Consider the following 17,531-nt stretch of genomic DNA (forward strand, 5'->3'; position numbering starts at 1 on the left):
GGGAGCGTGGATGAATTTAAATTGCAATACGAGAACAACTTTTATTTCTAATAGAAACACGCTTCGGGATGGAGTCAGTCAGACAGCGCAGTGTTTATCTGCACATGCATTTATTCCTGGCAAAACGCTGGTGTTTTCTGCAGTGTTTATCTAAGCTGACTTTCCTCTGATGGGTCTCCTGGCACACGGCGTACGCACACCATATGCACGGGCCATATGGAGCCGTAAGCACGTTCCCCTGGAAAGAACTCCCAGAATAAGCATGCAGAAAGCAGAAGGAACTCACACATGTCTGCTATCTGTTAAAGGCTGATACTGCACACAGCACTTAACACATGTTTTGCTATCTCAACTTCTAAGCATAGTGCATATTATTTAGATACGATAGGTTAAAAAATAATGAAAAAGAAACTGAAGCAGATCCCTATATTGAAAGATCTCTTAGCTGCAGCATACAAAAGCCTAGATTAGAACAAAAATGTACAGGATGGATTTAAACCCATGCATTGTCTTTTCTCCGTGTTAGTGGGAGCCAGACCCACACTGTGTATTTATTCATTCTGTGGGGACACACTTCTGTCTACGCTGCAGTCTGAAAGGCCTCGCTGTGAAGAAGATACCCACAAGCCCTTAAAGGCTCCTAATTCAACTGCTGCATTAATCCCCTCCCACTGGAGCCTTCAGCGGGAGTCTCCTGTATTCTTCAGTGGCGAAATAGTCTCCTTATAATCGCCATCTACCTCCCCATTTAGCGAATAAAGCGGGGGTGGAGGTTCGAAGTTGCCTCTCGAGGTTTATACAGAAGAGTAAAGTGATCTCGTCAATGGGTTTTTGAAAAAGCCTAATAATACAGCAACTGCAAGAACACTTTCAGGAAAAGCCATTGGAGAAATCTGAATACAAATTGAATATAAAGCAATATTAAAGAGTTCTTTTGATTTTGTTAAATGTGATAATGCTATTGTGGTTTATGTAAGCAAATTAGTGTTTAGAGATAAATACTGTCATATAAAAGGTGGGATGAGATGACAAGATGTCAGGGATTTGCTTTAAAATACATCATCCTCCCAAAATGGGAGCAAGTGAAGTCAGTGTAACAAACTGTTAATAACTGTTAAATGTAGGAGGTGGCTGCACTGAGACCTAGTATGATATTCTTTAAATTTTTGTGAATATTTGAAAATTATGATAACACAAACTTTTTAAGATCTTATTTTTATTTGAGAGGCAGAGTTACAGACAGAGAGAGGGAGAAACAGAGAGAAAGGTCTTCCATCTGCTGGTTCACTCCCCAAATGGCTGCAACAGCTGGAGCTGAGCCAATCTGAAACCAGGAGCCAGGAGCTTCTTCCAGGTCTCCCACATGGGTATAGAGGTCGAAGCACTTGGGCCATCTTCCACTGCTCTCCCAGGCCACAGCAGAGAGCTGGATCAGAAATGGAGCACTCAGGACATGAACTGTTGCACCTATGGGATGCTGGTGCCATAGGCAGAGACTTAGCCTACTACACCACAGCACCAGCCCTGATAACATAAATTTTTTTAAAGTCTTTGAACCTCAAAATATGCAGCTAATTTTGTGTAGATTTCAGTTTCTTTGATCCAAAAGTAACTAATCTCTAGTAACAGAAATAAAACTTTCTAAAACATAGATTTTGGAAGCATGACAGAGTTTGTTAAAATAATCTATAGGTCATAATGTTTGAAAAAAATTACCCTCTAATAGGCAAGTAGAGACCAATCAACTTTTATTGGATTACTGGGGCGAAGAATTAGAGGAACAATCTGTCAAAGACATTGAAAAATCTACCCTAAGACATGGAAAATCTACCCAAATTCAAACCTTTAATGAAAGCTACAGAAAAATCACTTGAAAGTATCAAAATATTTTCATGCTTGGCTTAAAACCAAAGTGGCCACTTAGCAAATGAGAGGCAGAATGAAACACCTTCTAGAATACTGAAGGAAGAGATTCCTTCTATGTGGAACCAGACAGGAGAGCTGGATGCCTTTAAGTGCTCAGGCACCTGTTCTGGTCTCTAACACCAGTTTGGGCTGGGGTTTGAGAGAAGCCACATCGCTCATTCAAGTATCGAACTACTGACCCTTCCAATAAACACACTAAAACCTTCATTCCAAACTACCCACAGCAACCTGATCGATCACCATTAGAGTAGTGCTCCACAGAGTTCTAGAAACAGACAGCGGCCATCGAGAGTGGCCAAGTTGAGTGTTTTGGTTTCCCATCCCCTTCCACCTCTCGCCAGTGTGTGCCGGATGTGAGCCCAGCACCTTAACTGATGGACAGGTTCCTGTCTCTGAATGCATCCCTGGAGGGTACTTATCAAAGCAGGCTGCCTATCAGTGTCTAGACTAGCACAACTACAAATCAGCTACACACACAGAGTTTTCCTGCTGCTGCTAGCCCAGTTTCGCCCTAGCAGCCACCTAGCTTTGTGAGAGCAAGGTGCCGTCTCAGCAGGCGAAAACGGAAGTCCCTCTTGCAGTGCCAGCAGGAGCAAAGCGAAGGGAACAAACTTGCTCCACTTCAAAGCACAAGGCTTATCTTTCACTAACTACACTGCAATCCCAGCAGGGGTGACAATGAACTCTTTCTTCCCTCTTATTGTTTGAAACAATCACTGGCTATTTGTTCACAGTAATTAGTTTATATCTAGTATTAAGCAGCCTTGATTAAAAATATTTTTTGCTACCAATGACTAGAGGAACAAACAAAACCAAAACTTTTTTTTTAATTGTTTTTGCCTTAGGAAAGGATTTTTCAGGCCTTTCACACTCCCTGAATTCAGTCTCAAGAATGCAAATTGTTGTACCAGACAATACCAGGCTGAGCTGACTGAGTGAACTGCTTATTATACTTCGCCTAAGGAAATGCTGCATTTAAATAATTTTTTTTTTTCTTCTCTGAACCTGGAGAAAGCTAATAATAGGAGAGAAGACATCAGTGTTGGCTTGGAGGCAAGGGTAAGTTAGCCTTGGACTAAAATTTGACTCTACAAATTACATGTGAAGAGTTGACATACAATCAGGAGGCCCATCATTATGCACCAGAGGATCCTGGGAGTTAAATGACCCAATGGTCTACTCGCTGCAGAAGTATAGAATCCCTCTCCCTATGCCTTAACATGCCAGCTTTCAGCTCACTCCTTCCATATGGGCTGATCAGTCCCCAGTTACTGCTACCACTATTCATAACAGCAGCCAGGATTCTCTGCATACATAGAATAATGGGACACAACTACCCTGGTTGACAGTAAGCAAAAACTTGCTCAATAGAATTGTCAAGAGTCAGGAACTGAACTCAAGTCTAAGCTCCAAGGCATGAGTAACCATTAAGTTAACTGCATTGGCTCCTTTTTTTTCTTTCTTTTTTCTTTTTTTGAAAGACAGAGTTACAGAGAGGAAGACAGACAGAAAGAGCTCTTCCATCCGCTGGTTCACTCCCCAAAGGGCCACAACAGCCAGGGCTGGGCCAGATCAAAGCCAGGAGCCAGGAGCTTCTTCCGGGTCTCCCACACAGGTGCAGGGGCCCAGGCACTTGGGCCATCTTCCACTGCTTTCCCAAGCCACAAGCAGGGAGCTGAATCAGAAGTAGAGTAACTGGGTCTTGAACCAGCGCCCATATGAAATGCTGACATCACAGATGGAGGCTTAATCCACTGTTTCACAATCCTGGCTGCTACACAGGCTTCTTTAAGATCAATGTTAAATTCCCTAATGTGCTTTGCACAGCCCTGTGAGGTTTCTAACCTAACTCACCTACACTGATTGTTAGCATTTGTTAATTTCTGTAGTGTAAAATACTCTATGTGGCCAACTTCAAGCTACCAGCATGAAAGTCAAATGACACAAAATTCCTGAAACTCCAATCTGTCCTCTGAGCTGATGACACTGGCTCTAGAGATGTCCCCGACTACAACCCCATCCCCTGCTACACGGCAACCCCAGCACACTCGCTACTCCACGCTGGGCTCTCTTTGGGACATCTGACATTCTCCCAAAGTAACCCCTACTCACTCATTAACTCCCAGCCTCGTGCTCTTCCTCCAGGAACCTTCCCTGATACTTAGTTTTATCTGGGTGCTCTGGCTTTACTCCTGGGACCCTGTTCACGGCACTTGTAACACAGTGGCATAACTGTTTCCTTATCTGTGTATCTCCTATTATGTTTCTAAACTATCAAGTGGAAAGTCTTATTTATCTTAGTTATTCTGGGGTCCCCAGCTCTGCTATGGTGCATGCTGAACACAGATGGGCAACACATGCCAGCCAGTATGAGAGAAAATGAGAGAGAGAAGAGGTAGAGAGAGAAAGAGAGAAGTGAGATATTCCATCTGCTGGTTCACTCCCCGGATAGCCACAATGGCCGGGGGTGAGTCAGAGTGAAACCAGGAGCTAGGAGCTTCCTCCAGGTCTTCCGCATGGGTGGCAGGGGCCCAAGGACTTGGGCCATCTTCTACTGCTTTTCCAGACCATTAGCAGAGAGTTGGATCAGAAGGGAAGCAGCCCAGAGTAGAACAGGCGCCCACAGGGATGCCAGCATCACAGGCTGTAGCCTGACCTGCTATGCCACAGCACTGGCCCCAAACTAATCTAAGCTTTACATGTATTATCTCATTTCATGCTTAAAACAACCTTGGGAGGTTGGCTTCAACATCACAATCCCTGTTTTGCAGGTAAGGGCACAGAAGCACTGAGAAGGTGAATACCTTCCCCTTGCATTCACTCAAATCTTGTTGGAGCCAAGATTTTAACTCAGGCAGAGTGACTGCAGAGGCCTTGGGCATCTTTCAAAACACCAGTGTCTTTTTTTTTTTTTTTTTTTTTTTGCAGTATTGACCATCAAGGAGAAATTTTTAATTAAATTTAAATTCTCCTTCACAAAATGAATTACTTACTAAAGAAAATGATTTTGTTCAATAGGTTAAGCTTTGGAGGGTTTTTTCATCTCCCTACATCCAAATCTGGCCCTCTCGTGGGCAACATTATTCCATTAGGAATGGGTGCTACAGATCTTTCACTATGGCATTTTCATTAGCATGCCATATGTCTATCCCTAAAAACACATGGTCTTGTTTTACAGTTTTAACGATATCTTCCTGTAAGTATAATTCCACATCTTGTTTTGCTTTGCCTCCATAAGATATCTTGGAGCAATAGAGCTGGGTTGATATCCTCACTGTTTCAACTGCTGCCTGGTATTTCGATCAAATCCATGTGCCTGAGTTTACCACCTTTCCATTGTTGGGTATCAGAAAGTTCCGTCCTTGAACAACCTCTTCAGGACTATCTTCACATGCCCCTCCTTGGGCTCACGTTTGAGTGATATTCAAATAGAGGTACCAAGTCAGCAACAGAGTTGGTGCAAAGGTATGTAATTATAATGGTGCCAAATCACCCCGTCTATTAAACATGACCTCTTGCTCCTTCGGGCGGCGTTAAGCATTGTCATTAAATGAATCACATGAAAGTACTTCCATTACTCACCAGCTGATAGGAGCTCTTCTAACAAGGAAGATTAGGAGATGAGAGGACACTGTTGCACCTGCTGATAAATGACAGCAGTGATGCTGGCGTGCCAAAATGCTGTTGCAGAAAACCTGTCCCGGGGCCTAACTCACTTCCTTGGATAATTTGGGAAGTTCTGTACTTGAACCAGAATAGTCAGTACCTGGGAACTTGGAAACTGGACTTGGAAAGCGGTGACCTCAGGTAACAGACACTAAATCTCTCTACCCATCCGCTAAGTGTCTCAGGCACCAAAAACCAACCAACCAACCAACCAACCAATAAAATAACTACTGGGGCTGAGGGAAACCAAACGCCCAAAGTCAATGAACTGTTCAGGAGGCAACGATCCCTTCATCAACAGCGAAATACACATGATGGAGGTAACACTAGACATCCTGGAAAAGAACACTAAAGAACTGTGACGTTACCCATATGATAAAATCCTCAAGTCTTTTAGGAGGCAGAAAAAAAAAAAATCACGTACAACAAATGAAGCAAAAAGACCCCTCTTCGGAGCAGGTATTGTGGTGCAGCAGGTTTGCTGCATCCCATATCTGCATTCTGGTGCAAGTTCCAACCCCTCCACTTCTGGTCCAGTTCCCTGCTCAGCATCCTGGAAGCCAGCAGACTGGCCCACGTGGTTGCATCCTTGTCCCCAGTGTGAGATACCTGGATGGGTTCCTGGGCTCCTAATTCTGGCCTGGCCCATCCCTGACTGCTGTGGGCACTGCAGAGTGAACCAGCAGACAAAAGACCTCCCTCGCTCTTACTCTTTCAAGCAGACAAAAATAAATAAAAAGTACACATTTTTAAATACTACTTTCTCCTTCTTTCTTCTCTGCTTCTCTCACAAACACAGGCACTACTTGAAATACATATAGAATTTAATAGCCTACAAAATTAAACAGAAGAACAAAAATGTGGAGCATCGTTCTACATCTTTAAGACTCAAACATTAATGAGTACAGCTCTTCCTCAAAGGTTTAACAGGAGTCTTCAATAAAGTCCAAGCAAAATGTATATTCCAATAAAAAATGCACAGATTTCAAATTTTTGTACCAAAATAAGTTTATCTCTCTCTCTCTCTTTTTTTTTTTTTAGGTTTTATTTCTATGAAAGGCAGACTTCAGCAAGAGAGGGAGAGAAAGACAAAGAGTTTTTCCACCTGCTGGTTCATTCCCCAAATGGCCACAACAGTCAGGGCGGGGCCAGGCCACAGCCAGGAGTCTGGGACTCCACCTAGATCTCCCACGTGTACGGCAGAGAGTATTTAGGTCATCTTCTGCTGCCTTCTTAGGCACATTAGCAGGGAGCTGGATCAGAAGCAGAGCAGATGGGACTTGAACCAGTGCTTGGATATGGTGTCAGGTTAACCTACTACATAAAAATGCTGGCTCCCATAAGCTTATCATCTAATTATAATTTTTCGCAAACCTTTTCAAGTACTCTAGTACTTTGTACGTTAGCCTTGGCCTAAAAATGACTGTCATGGAGAGAGGTCACCCTCAAGAAAGAGTGAAGAGAAAGGAAGAACAAATGAGAAACTATCCTTGTTGACCCACAATGTGTGCTGTCCATGTATTATATCATTTAATCTACACACCACAATGTGAGGGAGGATCACAGGAGAGGAACTGAAGCTGACAGAGGTTAGCACGAGGAAGGTTCTTCTTCTTTTTCTTTCTTTTTTTTTTTTTTTTTTACAGGCAGAGTGGGCAGTGAGAGAGAGAGACAGAGAGAAAGGTCTTCCTTTGCTGTTGGTTCACCCTCCAGTGGCTGCCGCGGCCGGCGCATCGCGCTGATCCGATGGCAGGAGCCAGGTACTTCTCCTGGTCTCCCATGGGGTGCAGGGCCCAAGCACTTGGGCCATCCTCCACTGCACTCCTGGGCCATAGCAGAGAGCTGGCCTGGAAGAGGGGCAACCGGGACAGAATCCAGCACCCCGACCGGGACTAGAACTTGGTGTGCCGGTGCCGCTAGGCGGAGGATTAGCCTATTGAGCCGTGGCACCGGCCAGAAGGTTCTTCTCCCATAATCAGAGGACCAGGGATGTGATTGGAAGCTCGATGACCCCAAAGTCTGTTCCCCCACTGGACCATGCTACCTGCTGAAACTCAAGAGTCCAGGGAAGATTCAACTGGACCAGGTTGTAAAATAATGCAAAAACACAATGTCCCTGCCATCTCACTTCTCTTCACCGGACAGAAATACCACCTCATATGACTCTATTCAGAAGTTTCTGGAATCACATTTTGTTTTCAAAGTTCCTAGAACAGGTTCAAGAAAAATAATAATTATAGGAAGAGGACAACAAGTTTGGCAAATTTGTTCTTAGATCCATTCTGAGTATTTCATTAAACCCAAAAGCAGAGAAGAGAGGAAAAGCAGCAGGATTTACTACTGACTTATCTTGATTTGGAGCTGGCTGCCTACAGCAACAGCCAGGCGTGCTACGCCCTAAAAACCAAGGCCGCCTATGCACAGAGGCCAGTTCACTAAAATCACTTGTCCATTGTTCCAGCTGCTTCCTGAACTAAATGGCACCTCACTCACAAAAGCACCATTGTCCAAATACCCACCCAGATGACAATGAGAGCGAAATACATGATCCCTGGAGTCGAACACACTTGCTGAAACTCCACTTAAGTATCTGACAGAACTGTGATCAGCTCAAATCTACGTGAGTTTGAATCCTTACCTGGGGCTGTGAAATTACAGGGGTGGAAGTAGAGGCAGCAGCCATGGCTGCTCTCCAGAGGGCGGTGGTTGGCCCAGCACTCCAGTGTCAGACAGGGGTGTCCAATTCTTGTGCCTGCTGATCAGATGGTAGTCATGCTAGGAGAAAGTGTGCACCTGGAAGGAACAGGAAAACCCACATTTAGCCTGGAAGATTAGCACCTGGGAGTGACGTACCATCGGCCAGAGACCCAGAAGGAAGATATGACATGTAAACACCATGACTTAAATGATGTTATGTAGATATAGTTTCAAAAGTGGGAAACCAACTCTGTGTGCCATCATTCAACAGGAAAGGGAATGCCTGATCTACAACTGAAACTACAATATACAGTTTATATACCATGAGTAGACAGAATAACAGCGGCAAACAACCCAGTTCAACTTTATTCATTTGCAAAAGGAAAAATGAGGGTAAGACACAAGAAGGAACTAGAATCACGCATTTAGTTAATAATACAACTTGGACTACAGCAATAGCCCTAATTCCTAGTCCAGTATGGAACATAAGAAACTGAATACACAATAGGTTTTGCTTACTCAAGGAACTTAATTACCATTCTGAAGACTAAAAGGCAAGACATCACCATGTCACCAGTCAGTCCCAAGAACAGGTCAGGTACTCAGGCAGCAGGGGGAAGGGAAGCTTTAGAAATGTGACCTACACAAGTGTAAAGAGGGGGCAGATTTTGAAAGTCTTTTGATGTCTCCAAGAAAGGATGCTAAATGAGCACAAGGTGTAAGGTGTAACCAAATCTTCTCTTAACAGCATGCCCATTAAGAAAACAGAGGGGCCAGCGTTGTGGCATAGTGGGTAAAGTTGCTACCTGCAATGCCAGCATCCCACATGGGTACCAGTTTGTGTCTCAGTTGCTCCACTTCCAATCCAGCTCCTTGCTAATCTGCCTGGGGGAAAAGCAGCAGTAGATGGTCCAAGTGCTTAGGCCCCTGCCACCTTCGTGGGAGACCTAGAAGAAGCACCTGGCTCCTGGCTTTGGCCTGGCCCAGTCCTGGCTCTTTCAGCCATCTAGGGAGTGAACCAGCAGACAGAAAATCCCTGTCTGTGTCTCTCCCTCGCTATGTAACTCTTTCAAACAAATAAATAAATCTTTAAAAAAAAAAAAAGAAGAAGGAGGAGGAGAAGAATAATAAAAAAAACCTCACAAAGATGCTCAATTTCCAGCAACACAGCTTGGCCTTAGTTCTGTCAAAAGTCTGATGTGGTCATTTTACACACTGCAGTTTAAATTCAGAAGGGGGACCTTTTATTTTTATTTTGAGAAATTAAGGAAATTATTTCAAAAGAATTTTTTTTTAGTTTTTATTTATTTACTTGAAAGTCACAGTTACACAGAGAGATGAGAGGCAGAGAGAGAGAAAAAGAGAGAGGTCTTCCATCTACTGGTTCATTCCCTAGTTGGCCACAACAGCCAGAGCTGCACCAATCTGAAGCCAAGAGCTTCTTCTGGGTCTTCCACGTGGGTGCGGGGCCTAAGGACTTGGGCCATCTTCTACCGCTTTCCCAGGCCAAAGCAGAGAGCTGGATCAGAAGTGGAGCAGCTGGGACTCGAACCAGTGCCCATTTGGAATGCCGGCACTGCAGGCGGAGGCTTTACTGGCTACGCCACAGAGCCAGCCCCAAGAGAAACTTTCATTTTAGGTGGTCTTCAATATATTTTCTTTTACTCGAAAGATATTTATTGAGCATCCACTGCAGAGACGGGGAACCTCTGGACCATGGGCCCGCAGAATCACTGGGTCTGGCCGTGCTAAGGCAACCGCAGCGGGGGCTGGAAATTCACTCAATCTGTAAGCAGGCTAACTGTTACTGTTTGTCATTTTGTGCGGCCTGTGAATGATACAAATATCCAAATGGCCCTTGGTGGAAAAAAGGTTCCTGTGGGGAGCAACTGAGACTAGACTAAGTTACTGGAATTAAGACTTATTCTATGCATCTGCCCTCCACAATATGGCGCTGAGAGAAAGAGACCAAACAACCTCTACGCAGCTGCCTCTCGCCAGTTTGACTGATAAGCTGCAGGAGCTGATCCTGCTTCTGATTGGAGGAGAGCAGCGTACTCGGCGTGTGGGTAGCAGAGTTGGGATTGGTGGAAGAGGACTATAAAGGAGGAGAGAGACAACATGCACCAGGAACATCTATCTGAAGGAACATCTGAGCAGCCCCCGAGAGAGCCGGCCGGCGGTGTGCCACTCCTCCACGCAAGCGGGGAAAGTGGCAGGGGGAGCTGCCCCTCCACGGAGGTGGAGGGGTCGGCAGCCAACCCGGGAAGGACCAGCAGCAAACCCGGGAAGGGCCGAGCAGACAAAAGAACAGCGCAGGGTTTAGTGTCGTTCCTCCACGAAGAGGGGGAGCGACAGGTTCCCCACTCCTGAATAGAGAACCAGAGGCGTAACAATAAGCCTGAGCCAGCCCCTGCCTGCAGGGAGCTTTAGTCTGTAAATATACTTTCTAGTTTCACCAACATGCAAGACGACTCTTGAGCACTTTCATGGAAAATCATGCTCTCCATAATGGTAACAGTAATGAACCACAGATCACCAGACCCAGGCCTTGTGCAGTGGGAAGGGGAGAGCCGGCTGCTCCATCCACATCCTGTGGCAGCAAACCCTACAACATTGTTCCCTCTCAGCTCAGGGACGCTGGGCAAGTCACCAGCTCGGAAGGGTGCCTCACTAAGTGATGATGCAGGTTTGGCACCGACTTCCATGAACTTGATTTGTTAATGTGTATGCTTTTGTGTATTAGCCTTCAAATGATAGTTTCCATCACTTTAGTTTTTAATTGTTTAGAACTGTGGAACTTTCCCATGTTCTTCCCCCAGTGAGATTATTTTCATTAACAAAGAGATAGTAAGTCTTACGCTATCTTGGCAGGGCACTCAATACAGAATCACATTCCTGCCCTAGTGGTGTGGCCCTTAGATCCAGTTTTAGGTGGAGAAAAAGACCTGTTGTTTACCACACCCTGAGTTGAAATGAACAGCCCAGAAGAGAGGTGTACGTATGTAGGAATGCCTTTCCTTTTTCGTGATGGTTGATAGAGTGCTGAGAAAATTACAGGATTCCACAGTGCACTGTTTTTACTGAACTTATTCTTGGCATCACTTTGTAGCCACTCCTACTTTTGTTTTTCCTTCTCCTTTTATGTATTTATAATTCACATGCTCTTGCTCTAGTTGAGAGGTAGACAGATGGACACATAAACAGCATGAGAACCAAAGTACAAGAAAAGCAAAGTGAGATTCTATTCTTAAGCATGCACACTATGTGCTAGGGTTCTACTCATTTTGGCCAAGGTAAGTCATTATGCAATAGAGCCTTAAAATATGACCAACATTGAGAATACAGAGTTGCCAAAAAGGTGAACACAGGCTTGTTCTAGTAGAGAAATAAATTTGGAAATAGATAAAATCAGCAAAACCAGTATGATACACAGCATCACTGCCAACAGAAAAGGGAGAGCAGTGTGGAGTTTACTGGATGCCCCCGGACGTCTAGCCCTGGAGCAATCATTTCAAGTAGCACTAATGCTGGTCCTGTTATCTCACTTCTCAGAGGAGACACATGAGGCTTGGAAAGGCCATGAATCATTCTCACAATCACACAGCAAGGAAAGGAGAGGGCTGAGACCTGAACCAAGATCAACACCTGGGCCCCTGTGCTTTCATAGACCAAGCTCCAGGCAAACAGAGTAAGAAGACATGGAGGGGCTGGCACTGTGGTGCAGTGGGTAAGGCCGCCATCTGCAAAGCCAGCGTCCCACATGGGCACCAGTTCCAGTTCCGGCTGCTCCATTTCTGAGCGAATGCATCGAGATGGCTCAAGGGCTTGGGCCCCTGCACTCACATGGGAGACTGGGAAGAAGCTCCTGGCTCCTGGCTTTGACCTGGCCCAGCTCTGGTCATTGCAGCCATTTGGGGAGTGAACCGTGGATGGAAACTTGCTTGCTCGCTCTCACTCTCGCTCTCTCTCTCTCTCTCTTTCACTCCCTCCATCTCTCTCTGTAATTCTGCCTCTCAAATAAATAAATACATCTTTCAAAAAATAAAAAGACGAGGAGAGTGCATACAATCTAAGCAAAACTTTCAGATAATCCTGAAGACAGCACGATGAAAATTGTATGGCCCAGAGTGTGCCATAGAGAACCCAAGCTGCTCACATCATGGAAAGCTTTAACGATGTGGCTCTCATTTTCATTCATCTCATATCCTTCAGATGCCTGATATGTAAGATAGGTAGTGTCGTATCTTCAAGAAGAAATAAGACAGAAGATGAACTGTCTTCCTCCAAAAGCACTCAAGTTATATCTAGTTTAGAAACTTCTGTTGATCCTACTTGCACATGGTAAGAACTGTTTATCAAACCAGCTGATGTTTACTTATCTCTGCCAAATACAAGGGTTAAACAACATTGCTTCAAAAGTACAGGAATGGGAGTTTAGCCTACAGGTAAGACGTCTACATCCCACATCAGAGAACCTGGCTTCAATACCTGGCTCCTAACTCCAGCTTCCTACCAGTGCAGACACCAGGACACAGCAATGATGGCTCGGGTAGCTGGTCCTTGCCACCTGTGCGGGAGATCTGGCTTGCATTCAGCCCCAGCCCAGCCCCAGCCCAGCCCCGCCCAGCTACCACTGCAAGCATTGGAGAAGTGAACCAGCAGAAGAGGAAGCACTCACACACTCTCTCAACTCTTTCAAATAAAAAAATAATAATTTTTAAAAAGTAAAAAATCAGCTCTGTCAGGTGAGTGATGTGTTAAATGTACATCTATGGACCTTACTTCCCAACATAGTCAGGAAATGCACGAATCATGGAGGAACTAGACAACGTGACAAGATAATATCCTAAGTAATAGCGTGACTCAGGGCCGAGCTGAATAAGCCAGTTCGTGCTGACACGCTAACCGCCTGTCTTGCCAGTGCCCTATTCTAGCAACTCTAGTGTTGCACAACAACTTCTCAAGAAATACACCCGTCTTTGAACTCTTCCAAGTACTTGGCCTGTCCTGTAATTCTTCCAACCTCCATAAACCTCCATCTCTTTGCTGAAGCTCTAAAACTGTGTTCTAGCCACAGAAAACCACAAATCAGTGTGGGTTTGCCTCACTAACATCAGGTTTTCCAGCTACTCATGGGTCATGACGAGTGCTCCTTCTCCTCTGCCCTAGTTGTCTCCATTTTCCATCATCCTGCTACCTCTTCTCATTGATCTCTCACTTCTGAAAACCACAGAATTACCTCCTATGCCTCTGACCTGCAAAAGATGAGCTTTGCCATCTATGTATTTACAAGAACATATATCTAACAACCTATAGTTATTGGATATGAATTACAATTTAAACTACATATATAAAAGTCAACTTCCAAATACAAAAACTGCATGCAAAGCTTATTCTTCAGTGACAGATTATCCAAGAAACTATCAACTGATTGTCATAGGAAAGGTCCTGAGTCAGCCCTAGGAACCACAGATGGACCCCAGATACTGCTTCAACTTCCACAAAAGAGGCTGACAAAAGGACCAAAGCCCAAAACTCCCTGCATGTGAAACTGTGCTGGCGTGCACAGAGGGTAAACAAACCAAAACCCAAAGATCTGTAATGATGCCCTCTGTGAAGATGAAGACCGGAGGGGACTGAGCCAGGAGAAAGCTGGGATCCGTTGAAAACACACCAACTCCTTAGACAGGGTTGCTGGTCAACCAAGCAAGCAAGCAAGCCGTCTCTGGCTGTATTTACTCCCAATTTGCATATGGCCATGACGACTGGCCCAGAAAACCTGAGAGAAAAGAACCTTCCCAGCTGGCTTCTGACTAGGACAGCCAGGCCAAGTGACAATGACCTTGCTAATTACAGTGTCACACCAAATACCTAAAAGAAAATTTCTGGTTTGAGGCAAACTTTCCTTTGATTACTCTTAGAGCTGATGCTGGCTCTCTCCCCAGGCCTCCCAGGAAGATGAATTTCTAATTGGTAAATTAATTTACTACAAATTTAACCTTTTTCCTTTATCTGGACTTGAGTCAAGCAGTGACTCATGTAAGTCTCCTGAAAGAACACAGGGCAACACTCAACCCTGGATATGCCAGGGCTTTCTCGTTCAAGGACAAGCAACAGAGAACAAGCTAAACCCACCAGGTCAATGAAACCTACTATCCTTCAAAATCAGAGAAGACTCCAGAATCCATGCAAATATTTACTTAAGAAGTAGATGTACTGCATGAAAGAGAAAACTTCAGAAGATTTCTAGTTCATGGTTTTAAAAATTCCTGAGGGCACAGCAGCATCTCTGTACACAGAATGGTCATGGAGAGAAACACGAGATCAGAAAAGAGTTTGCTTTCCATGAGTGAGGTTGGACATCTTTCCATTTGATTATTGTTTGTAGTCCTTGACTATTTGTCTGCTGAACCATGGTCTTTTTACTTTTTATTTGTTGAACTCTTTATTTAGTAGTCATTAAGCCTTTGACTGTAATGTAAATTAAAATGTGACCTCAAAAAAAATAAAATATTAAGTTGAAAAAAAGAGTTTGCATTCACCAAAAAAAAAAAAAAGGAAAAGAAAATTCAGGTTAGAAATTCAGAAGTAAAATATAAAATAAAGCAGAGAAGAAAAATTAGTGATGCAGAAGACAAACCAGAGCTTCCAGGAAGAGACAGGGGGAAGGGGAGGACAAAAAAACTACATAGGTGAAGATTTTAAAGCCTCCAACCCCAAAACAGAAAAACTGAACAAAAATTAATAAAAAAAGGAAAGAAATCATCAATGCTGAACCTAGAAAGAATAAATTTATCCTCAAAATTTTAGAGAAGTATACACACAGGTACACAGCATTTTAGATGACATACGGAAAATTTTCAGGCTTGGAGTCTGTGCACATTCTGCAGAGAGCTCTACAGTCTGGCAGAAACCAAGCATAAAAACTCTGGACCCAAACCTAAAGGAACTAGAAGATGAGCCATACAAGGGCCAGAGCTACATCTCATCTTTCTTAGCATCTGTTCCCTCTACCTAAGCTGAATAGCATCTGAAGCCGGTGTTCCATCACGTAAGGCCTGAGATCAGAAGATTCTTCTCTCTGGAATGTGAGCAAAAAAAGACTTAACGATTGTAACATCAAGAAGGAATCATTGCAGCCATGCAAACAGAAACAGGATGCTTGAAACTGATGATCCAAAAGTCCATGAAAGGTGAAATACAAATGGAAGGGGCATGCCCAAAATGCAGAACAAGACACAAAGTGAAGGGAAACAAGAGGAAAAATGAGAAAGCTAAAGGAGTGGCCCAGGAAGCCTCACAGCCAAACACCAGCAACTCCAGAATGAAAAAGCAGAAGAAAAAGTAAGGAGAGGGATCAAATAACTAACTCGAAACATTTCCTCAACTGGAAGGGTATACATCTAGAGACAGTAAGGCCCACCAAGTGCATACTATCTGGTCATCTTAAATGATTTAATAGGCACATGTTATGTACTACGCCCAGATTATACACATCTTGCATCACCATAAGATTTTCTTTAACACTGCAGGTTTTTTAAACTGCTGTAAGATATCAGAAGGGAGGCAGGGAGAACTCACAGACTAAGGATTAGGAATCAGAAATTTGGGGACTTCTCAATTGTTAACCCTGGAGGTTAGAGGACAAGGGAGCAATCCTGGATCTTGAATACTGAAGGGTGTTCTGCAAAAAGCGAGGAAGCTACAGGCAGGGAAGGCGTGTGATGCAGGAATCAGGGGGCCAACGCAGAACAACAAAAGGAGTTCCCGCTTAACTGAGAAGGAAAATCACTGGACCACAGGTAAGAAAGACCCAAAAGGCAGCCCTGACAGAACCACTTTCCACCTGGATACAGGGAGAAGTCTCTGTAACTAGGAGAACTTGAGGTTGAATGAGCAGTAAGCACATTTGAAAACTGAGCAAACACCAAAAGAAAGAATAACTAGAAGTAAAAAGCTGGGGATTCTACAACATAACCCAGGAGCCAGGAGCTTCTTCCAGGTCTCCCACGTGGATGCAGGGGCCCAAGGACCTGGGCCATCCTCCACTGCCTTCCCGGGCCATAGCAGAGAGCTGGATGGGAAGTGGAGCACCGGAACAGGAACCCGTGCCCATATAGGATGCCGGCACTGCAGGGGAAGGCTTAGATCTTAGAGATTTTTAACAGCCCTTGTCTCAACCTATGAGGAACAGTGTTTGTTTCTGAATACTATGTTAAACTCTTAATTTATGTAGGGTTCTTATGAGTATAAAGTTAACTAAAAATAGATCTTTGTAAAAATTAAGTAGGAAAATAAAGAAGGGTGGGAGTGGGCGTGGGAGGGCAGGGGAGGGTGTGAAGTATCACTATGTTCCTGAATCTGTACACAGGAAATACATGAAATGTGCATTTCTTAAAGAATTTTTTTTAATTTTTAAACATTAAAAAATCTTAGAGATTCAATGCAAATATCAACTGCAGCAACTACAACAACTGAAAGTGGTAGCTTTAGTGATGGAAAAATGACAAGGAGGAGAATAGGGCTCCTGGGACCTTCATAAAGCTATTTGACACTTTAAATCATAAATTTATAATTTTGATTTTAAATAATTTCACTGCCTAAATTAAAAATATAGAGCAAAAGTGCCACCTGGAGAAAATCAAGTCAATGCCATGGAAATTTGACTGGGGAAAAATCATATGCATTTGTAACAATGGAATTTATCAGACTGATTAGAAATTATGGATACAAAGCACAGAAAATATTCAACCTAATAATGGGCATATTTGAGAAGAGCAACTTACAAACACACAAAAACAAAATTGCCTGATTCTAAAAATAGGTAAAGGACTTAGACATTTCCCCAAAGAAGATACACATATAACAAACAGACATATTAAGATATGTTCAATATCACTAATTGCTAAGAGAAATGCAAATCCAAACTGCAAGGAGATATCACTTTACACAAGTCAGGATGGCTGTTATAAAAACAAAACAGAAAATCCTGCTGGTGAGATGTGCAGAAATTGGAATCCTTGTGTACCACTGTCTGAATGGATAAAATGGATTGTCACTATGGGAAATAGTATGGACAGTCCTCAAAAAATTAAAAACAAATCTACATTTTGACCCAGCAATCCCTCTTCTGCCTATGCTTGCAAAAAAACTGAAAACAAGATCTTGAAGAGCTATTTGTACACCCAAGTTCATAGCAGCATTTTTCACAGTAGCTCAGAAGTGGAAGCGGCCCAGGA

General features: G+C 43.7%; 1 protein-coding gene across 10 annotated transcripts in view; it reads right to left on the minus strand.

The window, feature by feature from the left end:
- Positions 1 to 17,531, minus strand: part of LPAR1 (lysophosphatidic acid receptor 1) — a 155,072-nt gene that overhangs the window by 75,822 nt on the left and 61,719 nt on the right. For all 10 annotated transcript variants that reach the window (XM_008254984.5, XM_008254821.4, XM_051843292.3 and 7 more), the window contains exon 2: positions 8,231 to 8,385. In XM_008254984.5, the coding sequence (XP_008253206.1) occupies positions 8,231 to 8,275 (45 nt within the window). In that variant the 5' untranslated portion in view covers positions 8,276 to 8,385. The remainder of the gene's footprint in view (positions 1 to 8,230; positions 8,386 to 17,531) is intronic.

The sequence above is a fragment of the Oryctolagus cuniculus genome, chromosome 1 (genome assembly GCF_051225735.1).
Source record: "Oryctolagus cuniculus isolate XC-2025 breed Fujian yellow rabbit chromosome 1, ASM5122573v1, whole genome shotgun sequence".
Lineage (NCBI taxonomy): Eukaryota > Metazoa > Chordata > Mammalia > Lagomorpha > Leporidae > Oryctolagus > Oryctolagus cuniculus.